The sequence below is a fragment of the Epinephelus fuscoguttatus genome, linkage group LG20 (assembly GCF_011397635.1).
Source record: "Epinephelus fuscoguttatus linkage group LG20, E.fuscoguttatus.final_Chr_v1".
Taxonomy (NCBI): domain Eukaryota; kingdom Metazoa; phylum Chordata; class Actinopteri; order Perciformes; family Serranidae; genus Epinephelus; species Epinephelus fuscoguttatus.
Genome location: NC_064771.1, coordinates 10753163 through 10771018, shown reverse-complemented (window position 1 = coordinate 10771018; position 17856 = coordinate 10753163). Strand labels below are relative to the sequence as shown.

Below are 17856 nucleotides of genomic sequence, written 5' to 3'. Positions count from 1 at the left end.
CAGTTCTGTGAGAAGTAGTGGTTTGAGTAAAATGCTAATGTTAGAATGCTAACACGCCCACATGTTGATATGATAATGTTAAGCAGTTTATGTCTAACATGGACGCTATTTTAGCTTAGCATATTAGCATGCTAACATATGCTTAGTAGCACTAAACACAAAGTTCAGCTAAGGCTGATGTAAGGCATGAAAATTATGGGATTATTGCATTTTATCCTGTGGGAACCATGGCACTATCTTGAAAAATTTCAAGGCAAATCATCTATCGACAGTCACTCTGGACCAAAGTGGTTGACCAACTGAACAACATTGCCATTTCTAGAGCTACACTGCTAGCACCGCTGACAAAACATTTGTTTGGTAAGCTCAAGTTTTTTAGACTATGTTATATAATGTTTAAACAGCAGTCATGTTACTATGTTTCAGTGTGAAGCAGTTCTTAACTACAGTAGGCTTAATATTGGAATGCAGTCATTAAAATGCTGCCAAAACAATGTTACTTAGATGTCTAAAACATTTAAACTTAAATTTAGCCTGCTTTAACCTTGACATCCAGTTTTTTATTTTCAGGTCACTAACTGGATGCTTACAACAGGGGTGTCCAAAATTATTGGAATGGGGGCCAGATTATATAATGTGAAAATACCTCAGGGCCAGCTGCTTTTCACATCAAATTGGTTACTAAAACTAACAAACAAACACTCAAACAAATGAGACAGATCATCTTTCAGTGAAAATGTATTCAACTTTCCACCGCTCCCCCACCGCTGTCAACTTTACACATCGTTTCTGTGGCCGTATCTCCTAACAGGAAATGACTGCTGTTGTGTAATCGCTCTGTTTGCTTGTTTACCATCTGTTTGAGAATACACATTAGGTCCACTTCTGTAGCTCCTATTTGATGAATGTCTAGAAACTGGGTGATAGTCCAACCATTTTGAGGAGAAGGAAAACTGCAAAGCAATCTTGCTTGATAAATCAATATCATGTATATAGTATATTTTTAAAGTCAAGCGGAGAGCTGTTTAAAGTTGGTCAGCAGGCCACGATTGGCCTCAGGCCAGACTTTGGACATATGTGTCTTATAAGGTGACTTAACAACAGTTCTTGAGTGCAGTGAAAGTGGTTATGAAACATTTCCTAATGGCTATACCTTTTATGGTATAGAATGGGACAATCATGACTGAATAGGACTCCTTGAGCTAAGACCTAATTTCTCTTTTGCAAACTCTTGTTGAGCTTTGTTGTGACTGAATGAGTGTTGATATTTAAGTGTTAAGAGAGTTCACATCCCCTTGAGAAACGCTGGTATTCACTGAATCCCACACTAGGCACTATGTGTATACAACAGTGTATTCTGTATGATGTGTTCAGAGATCTAGGGAAAACTTGGAGTTCCTCCATGGATTGCATTCCTGGGAGAAATACACAGTGAAGAGCCCTTCCAAGTTGCATTTCCTGGAAATTTCTAAGATATACAACAGTCATCATACATAGTGTATTTAGCTAAGTGAGTCCACGCCAACACTAACCACATCCACTGACACACAAATACACAGGTTTGACCATGGGAGCAGAAACTGGTCTGCATTTTAATTGCAGAGACGAGGACACTGTGGCCTGTCCATTACAATCAATGATCACATTATATTCTATGCAACAATAAAGAGTCACAAATAAATATCTGCTTCCCACATTATATCACACAAACATAAGCTATGTAAGCTGGGGAGAGAGTACTAAAATGATATACAATAGGTCTGTGTTATGTTTTGGTTACCAACATGTTTGTACAGTACAAAGGCCTTTGGTTGCTTGGCTTTTGGGAGAAACAGGTTACAATGTTGTTTTGCTGTACATTGATGTCATCACATGAGTTTATATTTAGTTCCAAGGCACATAGATAAAAGTAACTGCACATAAAAGTATCCATGGCTGTACACTGTCAGAAACAAGCATGTAAGTTATGACCAGCCTGGCTAAAACGTGGCTCAATCAAGATTCTCATCTGTAGTGTTGAAACCTACATACAATTTTATTTCTTTGACCAAAAGATCAACTCGTATTTGCTGCTGATCATAACTTAAAAAGCTACAAAGTGGCACCTGCTGTTGCTAAAGCTGAACCCAAACTCAAGCACATCTCTGTACCTTTTTTTCTGATCGTGTTCCTAGCAAAAAAAGGTGGCCACCCAGTAAGTGAGTAACACTGGTTTTGGTTAATGAGGAGACACATAAAATGGGATACGCAATCTTCCCCATGCAAGAACAAGCAGAGGATACCACAAATACATAGAGTTAATATTGAACGGTGCATCCTCAGGAGTACACGTTCTAGCCCTTCGCAAATGAACTTGTGTTTCCAAAAAAAGAAACTTGAGCGCAGAAGGCAGAGGTTTCCCATTCCCCTGCTTCTTCCTCTCATCTGTACACTATACAGTGGCAGGAACCAGACAGAAATACGGACAAATGCCCTTTTTACATTAGGCGCTTAATTGTGCCTGGTGAACAAAGAGCCATGTCGACTCAAATTACTTTTCCAGAATATGACCTAATTTTCAGAGAGATAATTAGGTCTGGATTTCACAAAATGACAACCGCCACCATCTCATTTCCTCAGCTGTCCTTTTAGCGCTACATTTACACTGGTTTTGGCACAAACCTTGTTATCAACATCTAATAAACATCAGAATGGTCCATTAAGTACATTAAGTCCATTAAGTATGTCCAAATAGCCAGCAGCAACAACAGGCATAGTGTGTTTCCTTCAGTATGGTTCAGTTCATTTCAGCTCAGTTGAGTTTGGGTTGGTGTTGGCTCATATTATTCTGCACCAGCTGTGCATGCAAAAGAAAGAGAGAGAGAGAAGGATAGAAGGACAGAGCAAAAGTAATTAACTGTGGATGATGAGATAATAGTTTTTGCACTTCAGGCTTGAAGGCGCTAAATACCTTAACAGCAATGGGTGAGATTGTCAAATGAGTTTCTTGCTGTGATACACATTTGGCAGAATATTGGCAGATATACAAAAAGATACAACATGTTTCATTCACAGGTTTCTTTACATGTAATAATCGAGTTGCAATCCAAACATGTTTCTGGTACTGGGTATCATTCACATTCAGCCTTTGGTCTTGGCATGTTATGTTTCACACAGTTACACAAACACAGTCTAGGTCAGTATGCAGAATTGGTCACCCTCATCACCTTCTGCATTACTCAGACAACTTACGTCTGTGTGACACACTGAGAGCAACATGGCTAGAGAGTGTAATTTCTTGTATTCTTATACATCATATGAAACTGTACCTACATGCATGCCTTCAAATGTCTATGACTGTGAGTATTTTGACCTGTGAGTGAAGATGGGACTGACCCTGCTGCAAATACTACAACTAGCAGTGACAGCAGCGAGAAAGAATACCATGCCAAATTATTTTCTGCCGTAACCTCCCAGGACAAGCCTTGTCTGGCCCTTCATCTCTTTGATTGCACTGATTGATGGCTTATGACTTGACTGATACACTGGGATGAAGTGAATCTGACACCGCAGCATGTGGTGGATGACCTTATTGCTATAGAGGCTTGCCGTTATTTGACAAATCTCCTGGCAACCAGGTGTGGCTCAATCATGGAGGCACGTTGGAAAAGCCACTGTGCACAAACAGGTTGATAGCTGAAACGGAAATAGATATCTGCTATGGATGTGGGCTCATTCAGTCAGTATTAATGGAGTGATAAGGTTTAGGTCACTGTGACAAGGTCTTTTGTTGTAGCGTTGTACTTAGGAAACGGTAGCTTAGTGGAGTTAATCTCTATAAACAGATATATGCATATATGCAGAATCTGTAGGCAATGGGACAAGATTTTCTTATCAAAAGCGTTCGTGGTTTGTGATTGTACTCAGAGTAGTACTGATCTATCACGTTTAATCCGCAGGTAAAGAGTTGGCTGAAATGTAATCATGTATATGCAGATTTCTGTGTTTAGAGACTAGCTGAAATGAGTGGCGCATGGAAGAGTTTTGTCCCGGATATTTCCTTGCTACACTGGATCCTCCAAAATATCACCTGTTGCCCCCCAGAAGATTTATCATCATCAGTTGATAGCCAGTGCCTTCCAAGATTAAGTGGTGTCAGCCCAGCTTAGCAAACAGCTATTGGTTTAGCCAGCTAATTTACTAGCAAGCCAATTTATAAAAGCTAATGATCCTGACAAATGGTGTAAGTTTAATTTCAAGGTTGCTAAACATATATATTCATTGGAGCTATTTCAATGTAAATAAATGAACAGACGTTCCAATTTACTAACTAACTAACTTGTCTAAAGCCATGCTAGTGGATGTGTGGCTGTACTTGAGCTCAATGCTAACATCGGCATGCTAACATGCTGGTATTTAACAGGTATGATGTTTGGTTCCATGCCATTTTACGACGATTCATAATTCTGCTGACCCAGTAGTCTGAAAAACTGTCCCAATAGACTGAAAGGCCCAAAAAGAAGTACATGGCTAACTGTTATGCAAAATGATGTCATCGGACCTTCCTACTTATGCGAAGGCATGACCTGCCTTACTCTGCCTGTGATTGGCTTACCCTGATATTCTACTACTAACCTTAACCAAATCTCATTCGTCATGCCTAGTCATGCCATGCCTAACCTAACCAACCCAACCAATGAATGCAACATACTAGCCAGTCAGAGAATAGAATAGTCAGAAAAGGGTGGGTAATGTCTTCACAATTGTTAGAAGGTCCTTTTCATTCTGCATAATGAGTGTGTAAACTACTTTCAGAGAAACAACCCTTTAGAGCAATGCGCATTTGTTTTTGGGATAACAGACTATTGGACAAATGGCCTTATGGTCCGATGGGACATTTTTGGACTACTGGGGCTTCTGAGTCATGAGCTGTCAGAATTATGGGCATTCCCCTACTGGCTTGTTTAGCTGTTAGCATGCTAACAGTTCCTAAAAAACTACACAAAGTACAGCTGAGGCTAATCGGAATGTAATTAGTTTTGCAGGTATTTGGTCTTAAATTAAAAATTGGACCTTATGATAATGCAAGATGTAATGTTAAGAGATCACCAAATTTATTACAATTGAATGACCATGAATATCTGTACCAAATTTCATGACAATCCATCCAATGGTTGTTGAGATATTTCAATATGAACCACAATGGTGAACTGACAGACTGGTATTGTCACTCACTGAACTACACCATTAACATGGCTTAAAAAAAACAAAAGAAGAAAAAAAAACAAGAAACAGGGTAAACTCTATGACATTCTACTGATTGACTGATTGATTATTCCATTAATCAATCTGGCATCCTGTCAGTCTTCTGTCTCTCAGGATTCTGCTAATTATAAATAGCGCAGGAATGTACTGCAGATGTATGCACATTTATCTATAGCTGCCGCCTGCTAATCGTTTCCATCCAGTGTAATGAAGGCCACGAGATGCAAGATACACTGATTCAAGGTCACTTGACAGGTTAAAACTACATTATTTGTGGCATTTGGTATACAATATGTGAGCGTACAATTCATATTTTAACAGTAAGTGGCCTTGGTGGCAATGTAATGACTAAGTTCACACTAAATCCATGTTTATAATTAGCATTAAAGTGGGCATATAACATGTTCAGAGGTTCTGATGAAAGGTACAATCCAGTTGCATCCTGGGAAATGTAGGATCCATAGTTTTTAGAGCTTGACCCATACCACCTGTTGCCTCAATTTTTACCATCCTTTTAAAAATCTTTAAACTGTATATTTGATATATTGATACATATGAGTAAAGTTATAACTTAACAAATACAATCAGACTTTCTGAGCCATTGTTGCACAAGAGCTGGTAACATCTAAAGTGGCTGTGAAAAGGCTTATAACAACAATTTATAGAGTTTTTATATAGGTGTTTAAAGTTATGTCTCTATTTTTCTATCTCTCTTCATCACTCACCTCACAAACACACACACTGCTCTCTTCCTGTCAGCTGTATCCATCCACCCTACGAAAATCTGTCAAGTTTTGCCTTCATGTGTTCCATCTCCTTCTCTCTGTGTCTCCTTATATCCTGCCTTTTTCTCCCTGTTAGACTACATGACACATTTTTCTGCCTTCTGTGAAACTGAGGCATTCTTGCAAGCACACACTGGCTGAACCAAATGTGAAGCCGAGGGCAGTGACCACATTTCAGCATGAACTCAGTAGGAAATCTTACATTGTCAAAACACAGCACTTTACAAGTAGAAATGGGCTCTTTACAATGGCACCACTGGCACAGGGAGAAATATTAAGACCAGGCAAAGTCATATAGAGTGAAGCATAAAGTACATATGATGGATTCACAAACATAGCTTCAGAGCTGTCCATGACAAATTACAAGAACACAGAACTTTACAGCAGGGAATGCCTTTGAAATTCATGTGGGTTAGGACACAGAGTCATCATCCATGTCAGGAACTTTTCCCCAGAGGTTGACAGAAAGCCATTTTGTATATACAAAGTCAAGCTGTTTTATAAATGGCAAGGTCAGAGTGGCCACCAAGATGTTTTTCCATCCTTCTACTTAATCAATAATCCAGAATGTCCGATTCGAGAGTTTACAGATCAATGCTGTTCCTCCCGCAAGGTGCCAGCAAGAGAGAGGAAGGAGCATCCTCCGGTTTTCGGTAAATAAGATGTCATCTTGAGGGGGCCTTGCCATTTTGTCGCCCTGATAATCAAAAGACCAGACTAATCAGCTGGTATGAATAAAACATAACCATGAAGCTCTTCACCTTTGACTTGTGGTTTCAGAGTTTTGTATTTCAAAGTCTATAGTATTACAGTGTTGGCTGATCTCCACTGAAACATTTGGCTGACTTCTTCAGCAGTATTTCCACACTCAAATCAATGCAGACCCTTTATAGCTCTCAAAACACTCCGTCAAGGTGAGCTGGAGGGTGCTCTATCCCCTTAGATCTCTCTTTACCATGGGTGAATTACCCCCAGTATTTCTCCAGTGGGTCCACAGCAGTCCATTCTCAGATCCTGCACTTCTGTTTTTCAATTTTGGTTCAGTCTGCATGACTTTTTACAACTCAAGGAACCTCAGTGCTGGCAATCTTACACAGCACTCTTATTTATGTTTGATTTCAACATCACTTGTTTCTGCTGTGCTGAAAATCACTTCAGGCGAGATACATTTTTGCTCCGCCTCAGGGCAAACCAGCCCAAGTTGCCTCGTTAACCCAAATATCAAGAGTTTTGAGCTGAAGTCAGTGTACTTTCCCTGACCTCTGCAAACCCTTACGAAATTGTTTGTTTTTCACTTAGACTTTGTTCATGTGTCGATGTCCATGAGCAACAGCTATTACATCATCCTCCTGCCCCCGCATCTTTGAACAAGGGTCAGTGGCAGTGTACTGGCAGCTCATCAGTCTGGAAGCGCCACTGCTGAGTCTCTTAGGCCTCCCTGGATGTGACTGCAGCTCAGATGCTGGTCTGCAGTTCACCATTGAGCAGGGCAGCATTGTGAGTCTCCAAGTTGGCGTTGATGATCATAGCATCGTTAACCATCCTGCTCCTGTCTGCCCTGCTGTCACTGCGCTCTATTTCGTCCAGGCCCGCCACCTTTTTTAGGCACAGGACGTTCTGAAAGCTCTTCTTGAAGTTGTCCGACAGGAAGGCGTAAAGGATGGGGTTAGCGCAGCTGTTGGCGTAGCCGAGCACCACTACAAAGTCGAAGGTGCTCTTCACAGCAGAGGTGGGGTTGATAGAGCTGGTGACGGAGGTGACGTTGAATATGTAGAAAGGCAGCCAACAAAGGACGAACACCGCCACCACGATGGACACCATCCGCGTCACCTTGCGCTCAGAGCGCTTGCGCTTGGTGGAACCCACTCGCATGCCGGACGACTTTACCTGGCAAAGGAATGGACTGTCAGTGACAAAAGCACAATGTTCACACTATGCCACAAAGAAATATCTTAAAGTAAAGGTTTGACATTTTGGGCTTCATCTTGGCTTAGCATAAAGACAGAACGCAGCCTGGCTCTTTCCAAAGTTAAAATCTGTTCCCAAAACACCAACTTGTGTTTTTATCTAAGTTTATGTGCTGGACTATTTCTTGTCTGGGGGAAGTGACTTTAACAAACAAGACATAACATGTAAATTAGTGAGATCTACGGATGCTGATCTTTATGCCAAGCTGAGCCAACTGGCTGCTAACTTTTGCTTCAAATTTAATCTACAGTGGCATTCTCATCCTTCGCATGTGTACTTGTCAAAATGTCTAGCTCTTCTTTTAAAAGCCGAGGAAACAGATTATAAAATTGTCTCTCTTAAGATTTTCAAAGCTTGAATGTTTGAATGCTAGCAAGCTCCTGCCCTGTAGGAGCAAGCCAAATGGCTCTTAAAGGGAACCCATTTTAGTCACTCAGGCATTCATAAAGTTTGCAAAAGGAACAACTATTGAAAAGAAATCTCACCAGATGGTAGACGTGCTTTTAGTGACTAACTTGACGGCAAAATATTGTCAGGTTTGTAATGTTTGAAGAACATACTAAAGTCCATACAAACCATCCAGGAGGGTGTAGATGGTGTGGTGCAATTAGTCTTGCCATCTGTGGCCATAAACTAAACCTTCAATAGCATTGATTAAAACAATGGTCTAATTTATATTGCTTCTGGCAGCCACACTCTGTCAGAGTAAATCATTTTTTCTTTTAAACCCACCTGGCAAACTTTTTCCACCTCTGTTTGAGACAATTTCCAACCACCTGCTGTATTTTTTAAATTATTCCCATTAGAAATTAAATGAATGCCTGTGAAAGTACGAATTAGCTAGCCTGGGCTAGCTAGCTTGCGTTCGCAACGACTCTGGTGTTCTGTTGTTATTGTAAGTTATTATTAATCTAATCATCTTTAATCATGATTTAGTTTTTTATTTATTTGATTTTACAGGGAAGATGCAATTTAACATAGTTCCAGCACTGAGCATTAAAGTGATTTGCTGTTGAGAGAGTTTATAGGTGATGCTAATTTTTTACTCTTGTCCTCAGTTGGGCTTTTACATCTGCTATCTAATTTTAAATATATAGCTTTCAGTGTTCAAAAAAAAAAACACAATACAAGGGAGACCAGGGATGGTTGTAACAGCACCATTTTCACCAAGAAGGGATAACCTATGAGTCATAGTAGATTATTTTATTGCATGACCACTTCCTTCCTAACCTTACATGTGACATTTCATAGTTGCGTTAAGAAGTCTGCAGATTTTACAGCCAACACACTGATGTTCAGGTGTGAAAGACAGTAAGGTCTGTCTCCAAATAATACTCGGTCTGCCATGTGACACTGAGCAAACACTGCTAGAAATTACAAAACCTCAGAGGAAGAGGATCAGCACAGCTGCCCTGTGTGGGCTATCACAGCAATCAAAAAGTCTTAAATGCAAGCGAAGAGATGTCTTGGCTGGTTACTTAACTGAGACAGCTCACTTGTATTTTGGACCCACTCCACGTGAGGTACTAAGCATGTGACAGGTACAGCTAAGCAACTCAGACCTTAGCAGGACTTGATTATTATTGGATGTATGAGTTTTTTACGTGCAATTGTTGTTGTTTTTAATTCAATTCTTATTGTTACAATGTACCCCAGTAGTGGGGCAGGTCAACACATTCTCACTCTGACCTTGTCACATATTGACTTTTTGGTCATGGACTTTCCACGTCCACATACAACGTGCAAGGTACCCTGGGTGTGTTGGTTGTTGATGTTCTGGGACACCTTTTTTCATTGGTTTCTGACACCGCAAGTCACTGCCCAAGCGCCAGATTTCGACGACTTCGGAGTGAGACCGGGCTTGGCAGGTTATTACAATGGACCTCCTTGTATTGGACATCAATTACTGAGTTATGTGATGCAGAAGTTGGCAACGTTGCTGTTTGTGGTGAAACAATTAGGGTACTTTGTGTCAAAATTTGAGAATTCTAATGCAAAAATTCAGCAAGTTATAGGTGCTGAGACAAAAAGTGTTAAACCCATTCCCAGTCTCCCATACTATGAAGACGGAAATACAATAAAATACACATCATTCAATACCCATACCATAATACACTAATACACATACACTATAAAGCAATACACCTTGGTAATCGACATTACAATTAGCTGAAAATTGGCAGCCTACAGTTCTGATTTGATTTTAGCCAGCACTTAGCCTTTACTGTAAATTATTTTATATTTGTAATTAATTTAATTTCAGTTGGTAATGTGTTTTGGAGTTGACAGCCCTTTATGGAGAAAGCTGACTGACCAATTTCAGCTCTACAATGTGGTATTTTACAGTCGTCTTTCACCATGCACCTAGCTATTATATTAGCTGAAGCACAAATAACTTGATGTATCATGCACATGCACTGTCCTTGGCTTCTTTCATGAGATAGTTTACTGTGCTGTGGCAAAAGCCATTGTTCATTTCAGGATTGTCAAGGGATTTTGTCTGAATCTATAAAATACCTCCACAGTCTTGGTGACGGTTGGATGCCTGTTCAACATTCTAGTCCTGTAGCCAGTGATGAAAATATCTTGTCACTGAACTTTGAGCACAGTGGAAAAGCAGAAACAGAAAATGACTGCATTATAATTTTCCACATGGGGAGGCAGGCTCTCACCTTGACTATAATGAGCAGGTAGCACAGACATATGACTGCCAGTGGCAGGAAGAATCCTATGAAGAAGGTGTAGATTATGAAGGCTGTGTAGTAGACATCCTGGGGCTCCGGCCACATGATCCCACACACTGGCACCTTATCAAGGCCGCTGAAGATCATAGTAGGCAAGATGACTAACAGGGACACACCCCATACTGTCAGGTTAATTAGCTTGGCCACACGGGGCTTGCGCCATTTTGTGGATTTGATAGGGTGGACCACAGCCAGGTATCGATCGATGCTCATCACCATCAGACAGAAGATGCTGGTGAACTGATTAAGAGAGTCTGGGAGGGCGTAGAGGGGAAACAGTGGAGAAAGAAAAGTAAAATGAGGATATGTATCAAGTAACGGCATCAGTAATTGTTAATGCTTGCTCTTTTTTTATTAAAGCAGGAGGTGTATAAAGTGAGATAAAGGCTGTTAGTAAGATAGCCAGGATGGCAAGCACTGTTTGAACTGCAGCTGCAGTCTAAAGTCTCCTTTAAGACATCCAAGTGTCTGAGGTTTTGAACAAACACTCTAATATGCAACTGAAGTCTTCACATTTAAAAGAGTACAGATGTTAATCTTGGTTTAAATTGTTACCACAGCAGCAGTGATAACAGGATAATTTTCTCTCTTGAGAAAGTGTTTTTTTTTCTGCCTGGTAAAATGGCAACAACTTTCTCAAGTGGATCATCAGCCTTCTATTACACCATTAGCTCTACACCTACCAACAGTCATGATCACCCTGCACAGCACCTCCCCAAAGGGCCAGTGCACCAGCGCCAGCTGCAGGGCGATGAACGGCAGGCTCATCATGCACAGGACGTCTGCCACCGCCAGGTTCAGGATGTAGATGTTCGTCACTGTTTTCATTTTGGCGTAGCGCAGGATGACATATATAACCAGGGCGTTGCCGCACAGCCCCACGGTGCATACTATGAAATAGATGAAGGTGATGACCATGGAGCTGGTCTTGTCCTGGTGAGGCTCATTGGTTTCGGTGATGTTCAGGTCCAGGTCGGACTCATTCCCCTGGATGTAGCTGTCATACAGGAGGGGCTCAGGGATGGAGATGTTGGGGGGAGTCGGGAGAAACGGCCACTGATCCAAGGCCATGATGACTGAGAGGGCTTTAGGCAGTGGTGTAGTGGTAGTTGATGAGGTAGGTGTACTACGCTCCTATATATTCCTTTTTGGCTGATAGGAGGGTATATTGTAATTGACCAGGAAAAGAAGTGGGTGTACCCCGTATACCTGCGTATACCCTCCACTACACCACTGGGTTTAGGGTATCTAAGGGCTCAGAGTGTCTAAAGATGGCAAGGGGTAAGAGGTAAAGGTCTGATTATGAGTTTGGAGTAAGTAGATATTATTGGGTCTGAGGTTAGGCTTTTATAAGCTTAAAAGCATTGGTTTTATGGTGCAAGGTTGTGGAAATAAGGGTAAAGGAACTTGAGGTGGTAAGTTCTAAGATTAACTTGGGAATTAAAGACTTCAGGGTCTAGGGATTTGGGGCTCTGGGGATCGGGATGACGGGGGATTTTCAATAACGAGGAACCACAAGTGTCACATCCCAGCTGTAGAGAAACAGTAAAAGAGCAAGATAGATCTATGGAGAAAGAGACAACAGAGTGAAAGAACAGTAAGTTTGGTTAAAACTGAGAATACTTTTCTTTGACAAGTAGTAATAGTCCCTCAACATCCATGGCAACAGTTGCAAGGTTATTTTACATAACTGCTTACACGTCTTCAATCGGAGATACATGTCAAATATTCTCTCTAAAGAATACTCCAGACATGTTTTTTTGCATGTTTAGTTCTCATTATCCTCAACACGACTTATTCCCCTAGCGGCAAGCGTTTGGCAGACAGAGACATGAGGGAAGATGCCAAGATACAAAGTCCTAATTTGACATGATCAGCTTTTGAAAAATTAATTTTGCCATTTTCTCACATAGTAAAAAAAGACAGAAAATCTGGGGTGGGTGAAAGGCAAAATACTGGAGCTACATCACTCCCTACACAACTCAACCCAAACACACACAACTTCTGTGTCATGGCCCTGATTTGAACACTTTGTGGTTTAAAATTACACGAAAATGTAGAGGCGTTAGTGACGACAAAACTCATCACGACTTCTACTTTAGAGACATTTTGTGTCAATGTCAAAAATACAGCTGGATCTCATCTGCTCATATGCTCTCTTCTCACTTTCTAACACAGACTGGACTGTAATTCTTCCCAGTGGTACAGTGACTAAGTCATCCAGATCAGGTGTGTGCATATGTGAGCGTGTGCCTCCCCCCATGTATGCATACATGCAAAAAGGTACGCCTGAGCGAGAGCATGACAAAGTTACTGTGCTGCAGAAGACAAATGTTTATTCAATTGATCTCGGGGACAAACAGCTCCGGCACTGCAGCAGGATCACTCATTCTGCCCCTGCAGTGACAGCATCAGGGACATTTGTCCAGTTCTTGCTCTCAGAATTTATCTGAATTACATGCGACTGGCACATGTGAGCCCACTTTGGACAGTCCACTTTTTGCAAATGAGGGATATTGTTGAGTAATTGTTGGGTACACTTACTTGTTTACCACAGAAAATCAGGGAACAGCATACTGGTGTCTGTGTGTGATTAATGTGTGCGCATGTAAAGGTTAAACGACAGAGGATTATGGTCATTTATATTAATCCACAGTGTTTTCCTTTTATTATTTTTTAAAATGTTAAAAAAAACTATCCACAAATGCCCGTCAGTAATTACCAGAGCCAGTCTTTAATCTTTGTGTTTTATCTGCCCATCTGTCAAAAAACATCAAAGACTACAACAATCATTCAATTATCTTAATTATCACTAATTAGCTTTGTCAAACAATTTCAGCACAGTTAAAAATAGGAAAATCCAGCCATTGCTACTTCTCCAGTCATTGCCTTCTCAAACAGTGGAGGCTGGTCCATTTTTCACATGGCTGCACACATTAACCATCACTCTGTAATGGGAATATTTGACTCAGACAGCTGCAAGGGTGGCGATGACCTGCTCACCAACCTAAAGCATATTAGTACAATTCATTGCAGAATTTCAAAGGCCAAGATGACCTACAAGCTCTCTGACTTTTGAAGTTTTTGTGAGATTACATGTGACTCACTGCTTTCTCACAATTTAAAGGGATTTTACTGAAACCAAAGAGGGCTACATCTCACAATTATTTCCATTATCAGTTCATCTGCCCATTATTTTATGATTAATCAATGGATCAACTTGTCAATAAAATGTCAGAAAAATAGTGAAATGGGAAATGTCCAGTATAATTTCCCAGAGCCCAAAGTGACATCTTTAATTAGGATATGTTCTTTTTTGCAACCAACAGTCCAAATGTCCAAAGCTACTCAGTTTATTATCATTTATGACAAAGACAAGCATCAATTTCAAGCAAATGTTTGGCTTTTTTGCTCAAACAATTATAAAAAATGATTTTTCTATTATCAAAATAGTTGTTAGTTTTCTGTTGATCAATGAATCAACTAATCTTTGCAGCTCTAGACCCCAATAAAGTCCAATTTTAAGGTTATTATCATCAAGTTTTCCCTGGTGGTTCATTTGGTGACACCTAGTGAGCGCAGGAATGGCGGACCCCGCCACTAACACTACAAAACCACTAGTGTGGATGTAATTAGATTGAATGATTATTACTAAAAATATTACTGGCCATAATTATTATTAAAAGGGGTCCGATTTCATTAAAAAAAATGATTTTAAGTGTAAAATTCTAAAGACTCTCTATTGGTTGTTACAAACATATCATTGGAGCTCCACACATACAGTGTGAGAGTGAGTGAATGGGAGAGCTACATGGAAAGTGCACAGAAAAGCACCAATAATACATCCACTGATGAAAGGGTTTATAGTGTTATTTGTTGGCAGGGGGCAGGCTAATTACTGTGTAAGTGTCAAGCATGATAATTATATTAATAAAAGTTCTGGAGACCATTAAGATTCTTGCATAGGCAAAGTCTAATAGGCTCACATGGACCTCACAGAAAAGCATAAATCACAGGTGTCAGGAGCTGCATTTCAGCTCAGCACTGCTGACTGTGTGAATGGATGAGGTGCTGCCAGGGAAGCAGCAGAAGCTTGGCTTGATGCAGCCTCACACCAACCTGCAGGCTGTGTGTGATGAATGTCCAGCTCAACAGGAGACTTTCTTTCATTTACATTGAAGTGGAAACCCTTCTCCAGCAGTGAGCATGTTGCTTTATCTTTCTTCTCAAGGACACTTTGACATAAAATGACAAACCTTTGACCTTTTGACTGAAAGACAAACTCTCCCTGCACCTGTTCCAATTATTTTGGCTGTGCTGGGATGAAGAAGCATCTACCCCCTCTTATACCATCAGGCAGGACTAGATTCCACAGTGCGCATGAAGCACATGTTGACTTTATTTGGATTCGTTCATTATTTAATGCATTAAGGTGCCAAAAACGCAGTGAACTCTGCACCATGATTTGTGCGTCACGCAAAAAACGTGACTTTAAACAGACAAAACAGAGCTATGGAAGGACTGTAATAAAGTGCGCAAAAGCAAAGTCCACACAGACATGCAAATTAAATGAGCGCAATAAAAAACGAGCAAAAAAAATTCAAAAGCATCACTTACTTTTAAATTGAAAATTGAAAACTTCATATTCATATCAAGTCCATCGTGGCAAGGTGTCCTTCAGCAGATACTATATGGAGTCCAACGGCTCCGAAGCGGCGCTGACCTGCTGGAAAGCTGCATCCCGCCAGCCTCTCCATCCACCTGCTCCCAGAGTTATTACGCACGGCGCTGGCGTTCAAGCGCCCACGCGCCACTTTCGCCAGAGCTGCTGGTAATACCACGTCTCTCAGGTCATTTTATCTCCGAGGAATATCCCGCGTTTGTAAACCAAAACTTCGCAGATTGCGTGTTTGGAAAAAAAAGCTGTGCGCTCACAGTGCGCTGCGTCCAACGAGAAAGTGTTGGCACTGAATCCCTCCGCGGTGAGTTAGTGAGAGCGGCAGGACGCACGACTGCACCGGAGAGAGACAGAGAGAGAGCAACAGTCTGAGCAGATGACAGATAAATAGAAACGTTGAGCGCGTCACCCCGTGTGCGTCGGTGTCCCACGGCTTTCTAATTTGGAATCATGCATAGCTGGCTCATGTTCTGGTGTCTTTTGTCATTAACACATCTATGTCGCTGCAAACTGTGCAGAGTCATACAGCAGACTGTTTCAAATGTGTTAAGATAAACCAAGAATTTTCACAGCAGCTCTGTATCAGTGACAAACGTTGTTTTCGTGGCAATTTTAGATGCGTCTATCAAAAAGAAAACTACTGTATGCGTGCAGAGTAAATGCAGAGAAATAAAAGCCAAAGCTGCTCCACAGAATGATGCCCAATGTCGCCTCTTCAATCAGCATCCACTGAAATGATTTCAAGTGTTATCCCGGCCCACATGCAGATCACAGTCAATGGTGCACATTCTTGTCAGCCGACAGTGATGGCACTCGGATCTGAAGGATGAAGCCAATCATCCAACAGCCCTCTTCTCTTCTTATAAAGGAGGAAGCAAGTGCAGATGGCGGGTATCTACCACGACCTCTCCATGAGAAAATGTTCTACCACTTCTGTCAACATAGCAACACAGAAGTGCTGCTATTATTACGACCAGCTGTTATCAAAGATTAATAGTTCTATTTATGTCCAAAAAAGATAGAAAGGGTTGAAGCTGCTCGGAGGGGGATGCACCAGAAAAGAAGGGTTTTTGATATCCTGTTATGAAATCCTCTTCCATGTAAATCAGTGCGCATTCAGGAGCGTTCGGGTGTGTGTGTTTGCTGTGTTGTGATGAGGTCAGCAAGTCCTCTGGGTGAGTTCAGTGTTGTGTGTCACTGAGGGCCACAACTGACCTGCAAGTTCATTTTTTAATGATCAGCAGAGCCAAAGTGGTTAAAGAAGCAATCTGAACATTATTCAAGGGTTGTACTGCTTATGTGCCTTGGCTGCCAACTTTTCAGTTCAGTTTGGAGTGAGATAGTAATGGGCTATTACTTAAGATTTTACATGGTCATAGTCAGGGTCGGTCATAACAGGATAACTTTTAAAATTTCAGCAAACCTTTAAAAAGAAAGATGTTATGAGAGTTTAAACATGATGTCTTTTTTGTGTTACAGTTTAATTTTCTAAAAAAGAAGAAAAACAAAGCACAGTAAATTGCCATGGTCACAGTCAGGGTCACAGTCACAGTGATGGCAGGATTTTTTTTTATAACAAATCCAATATGAGGAATTGTAGATGTTATAATGCAATTTGAGCTATCTTGCCTTTAATTGTCTCAAAAATTGTAGGCTACAGTCATGAATGGATTACTGAAAGGCCCTTCTCGGTACAGGCACAGGGGCCTGAAGTGTAAGGGGGCACCCTGGCCTTCACTTGCAAAATGCCACTTAAATTAATACGTACTGATCCGTAAGGTACAAAAAATGACCACAAAGAGTCATGAAAAGACACAAAAAGGTGCAGAGGAACTGCAAAGAGACACAAAAGAGCCACAGGGAGACACAAAATGACTACAAAGCAACACAAAAGAGCCAAAAAAATGATTTCAGTAAGGCACAAAATAAGAAACTTGTCTTATGTGTTTTCAAGGGGACAGTTTGGTGGATTTTGAGGCACTGTCAATAATGTTGAAAAATGTGCTCAACATGTGTGCTAAGCACTGAAATAATTCCCCCCCATCCTAATAAAAATGCCTGTGGTGCATGCATAACTGCATACATGTGTACGAACCAAGCGGCAATCTCCGAGGCTGAAAAATGAAGCCAATGCGGAAGTACCAAAAACTGCAGTTCATCAAACAGCTGCTTGAGGCTGGCTCCAAAACAGAGTGAAACACCTTAGACCCCCATGTTAAAATGCCCAACGTTAAAGCAGAAATAAACATGTTTATAACCACGCAGGAACAAAATGGCTTTGGACTTTATAGCTAATTTCAACATTCATGACAACTGTACAAGGGTTGTTTTTTTATAACTTACCCGTTTACAATTTTATAAGGCCCAAAGTTAAACATATTTAAGGGTGGGACCACTTCAGTCACAGGCTGTCTGCCAATAGTGTCATCAGCTTCTC

General features: G+C 40.9%; 2 protein-coding genes across 2 annotated transcripts in view; one reads left to right on the top strand and one right to left on the bottom strand.

Moving 5' to 3' along the window:
- Window positions 1-17856, top strand: part of usp22 (ubiquitin specific peptidase 22) — a 73176-nt gene that overhangs the window by 49331 nt on the left and 5989 nt on the right. The gene's annotated exons all lie outside the window — the stretch shown is intronic.
- On the bottom strand, window positions 1575-16495 carry LOC125880467 (somatostatin receptor type 2-like). The gene is made up of 4 exons (XM_049562979.1): window positions 15359-16495; window positions 11425-12305; window positions 10670-10995; window positions 1575-7916 (listed from the first exon to the last, which is right to left on the bottom strand). The coding sequence occupies exons 2-4, from the start codon at window positions 11810-11812 to the stop codon at window positions 7485-7487; spliced, it is 1146 nt and encodes a 381-aa protein (XP_049418936.1). The 5' UTR covers window positions 11813-12305; window positions 15359-16495; the 3' UTR covers window positions 1575-7484.

Bases quoted from the DNA above. Each gene is read 5' to 3' on its own strand.
- LOC125880467 (XM_049562979.1), bottom strand. From the start codon at position 11,812: ATGGCCTTGGATCAGTGGCCGTTTCTCCCGACTCCCCCCAACATCTCC. The intron at 10,996-11,424 runs GTAGGTGTAGAG...ACGCCCTCCCAG, and splicing joins CAGGGTGATCATGACTGTTG to ACTCTCTTAATCAGTTCACC. The intron at 7,917-10,669 runs GTGAGAGCCTGC...TTCCTTTGCCAG, and splicing joins ACCTGCTCATTATAGTCAAG to GTAAAGTCGTCCGGCATGCG.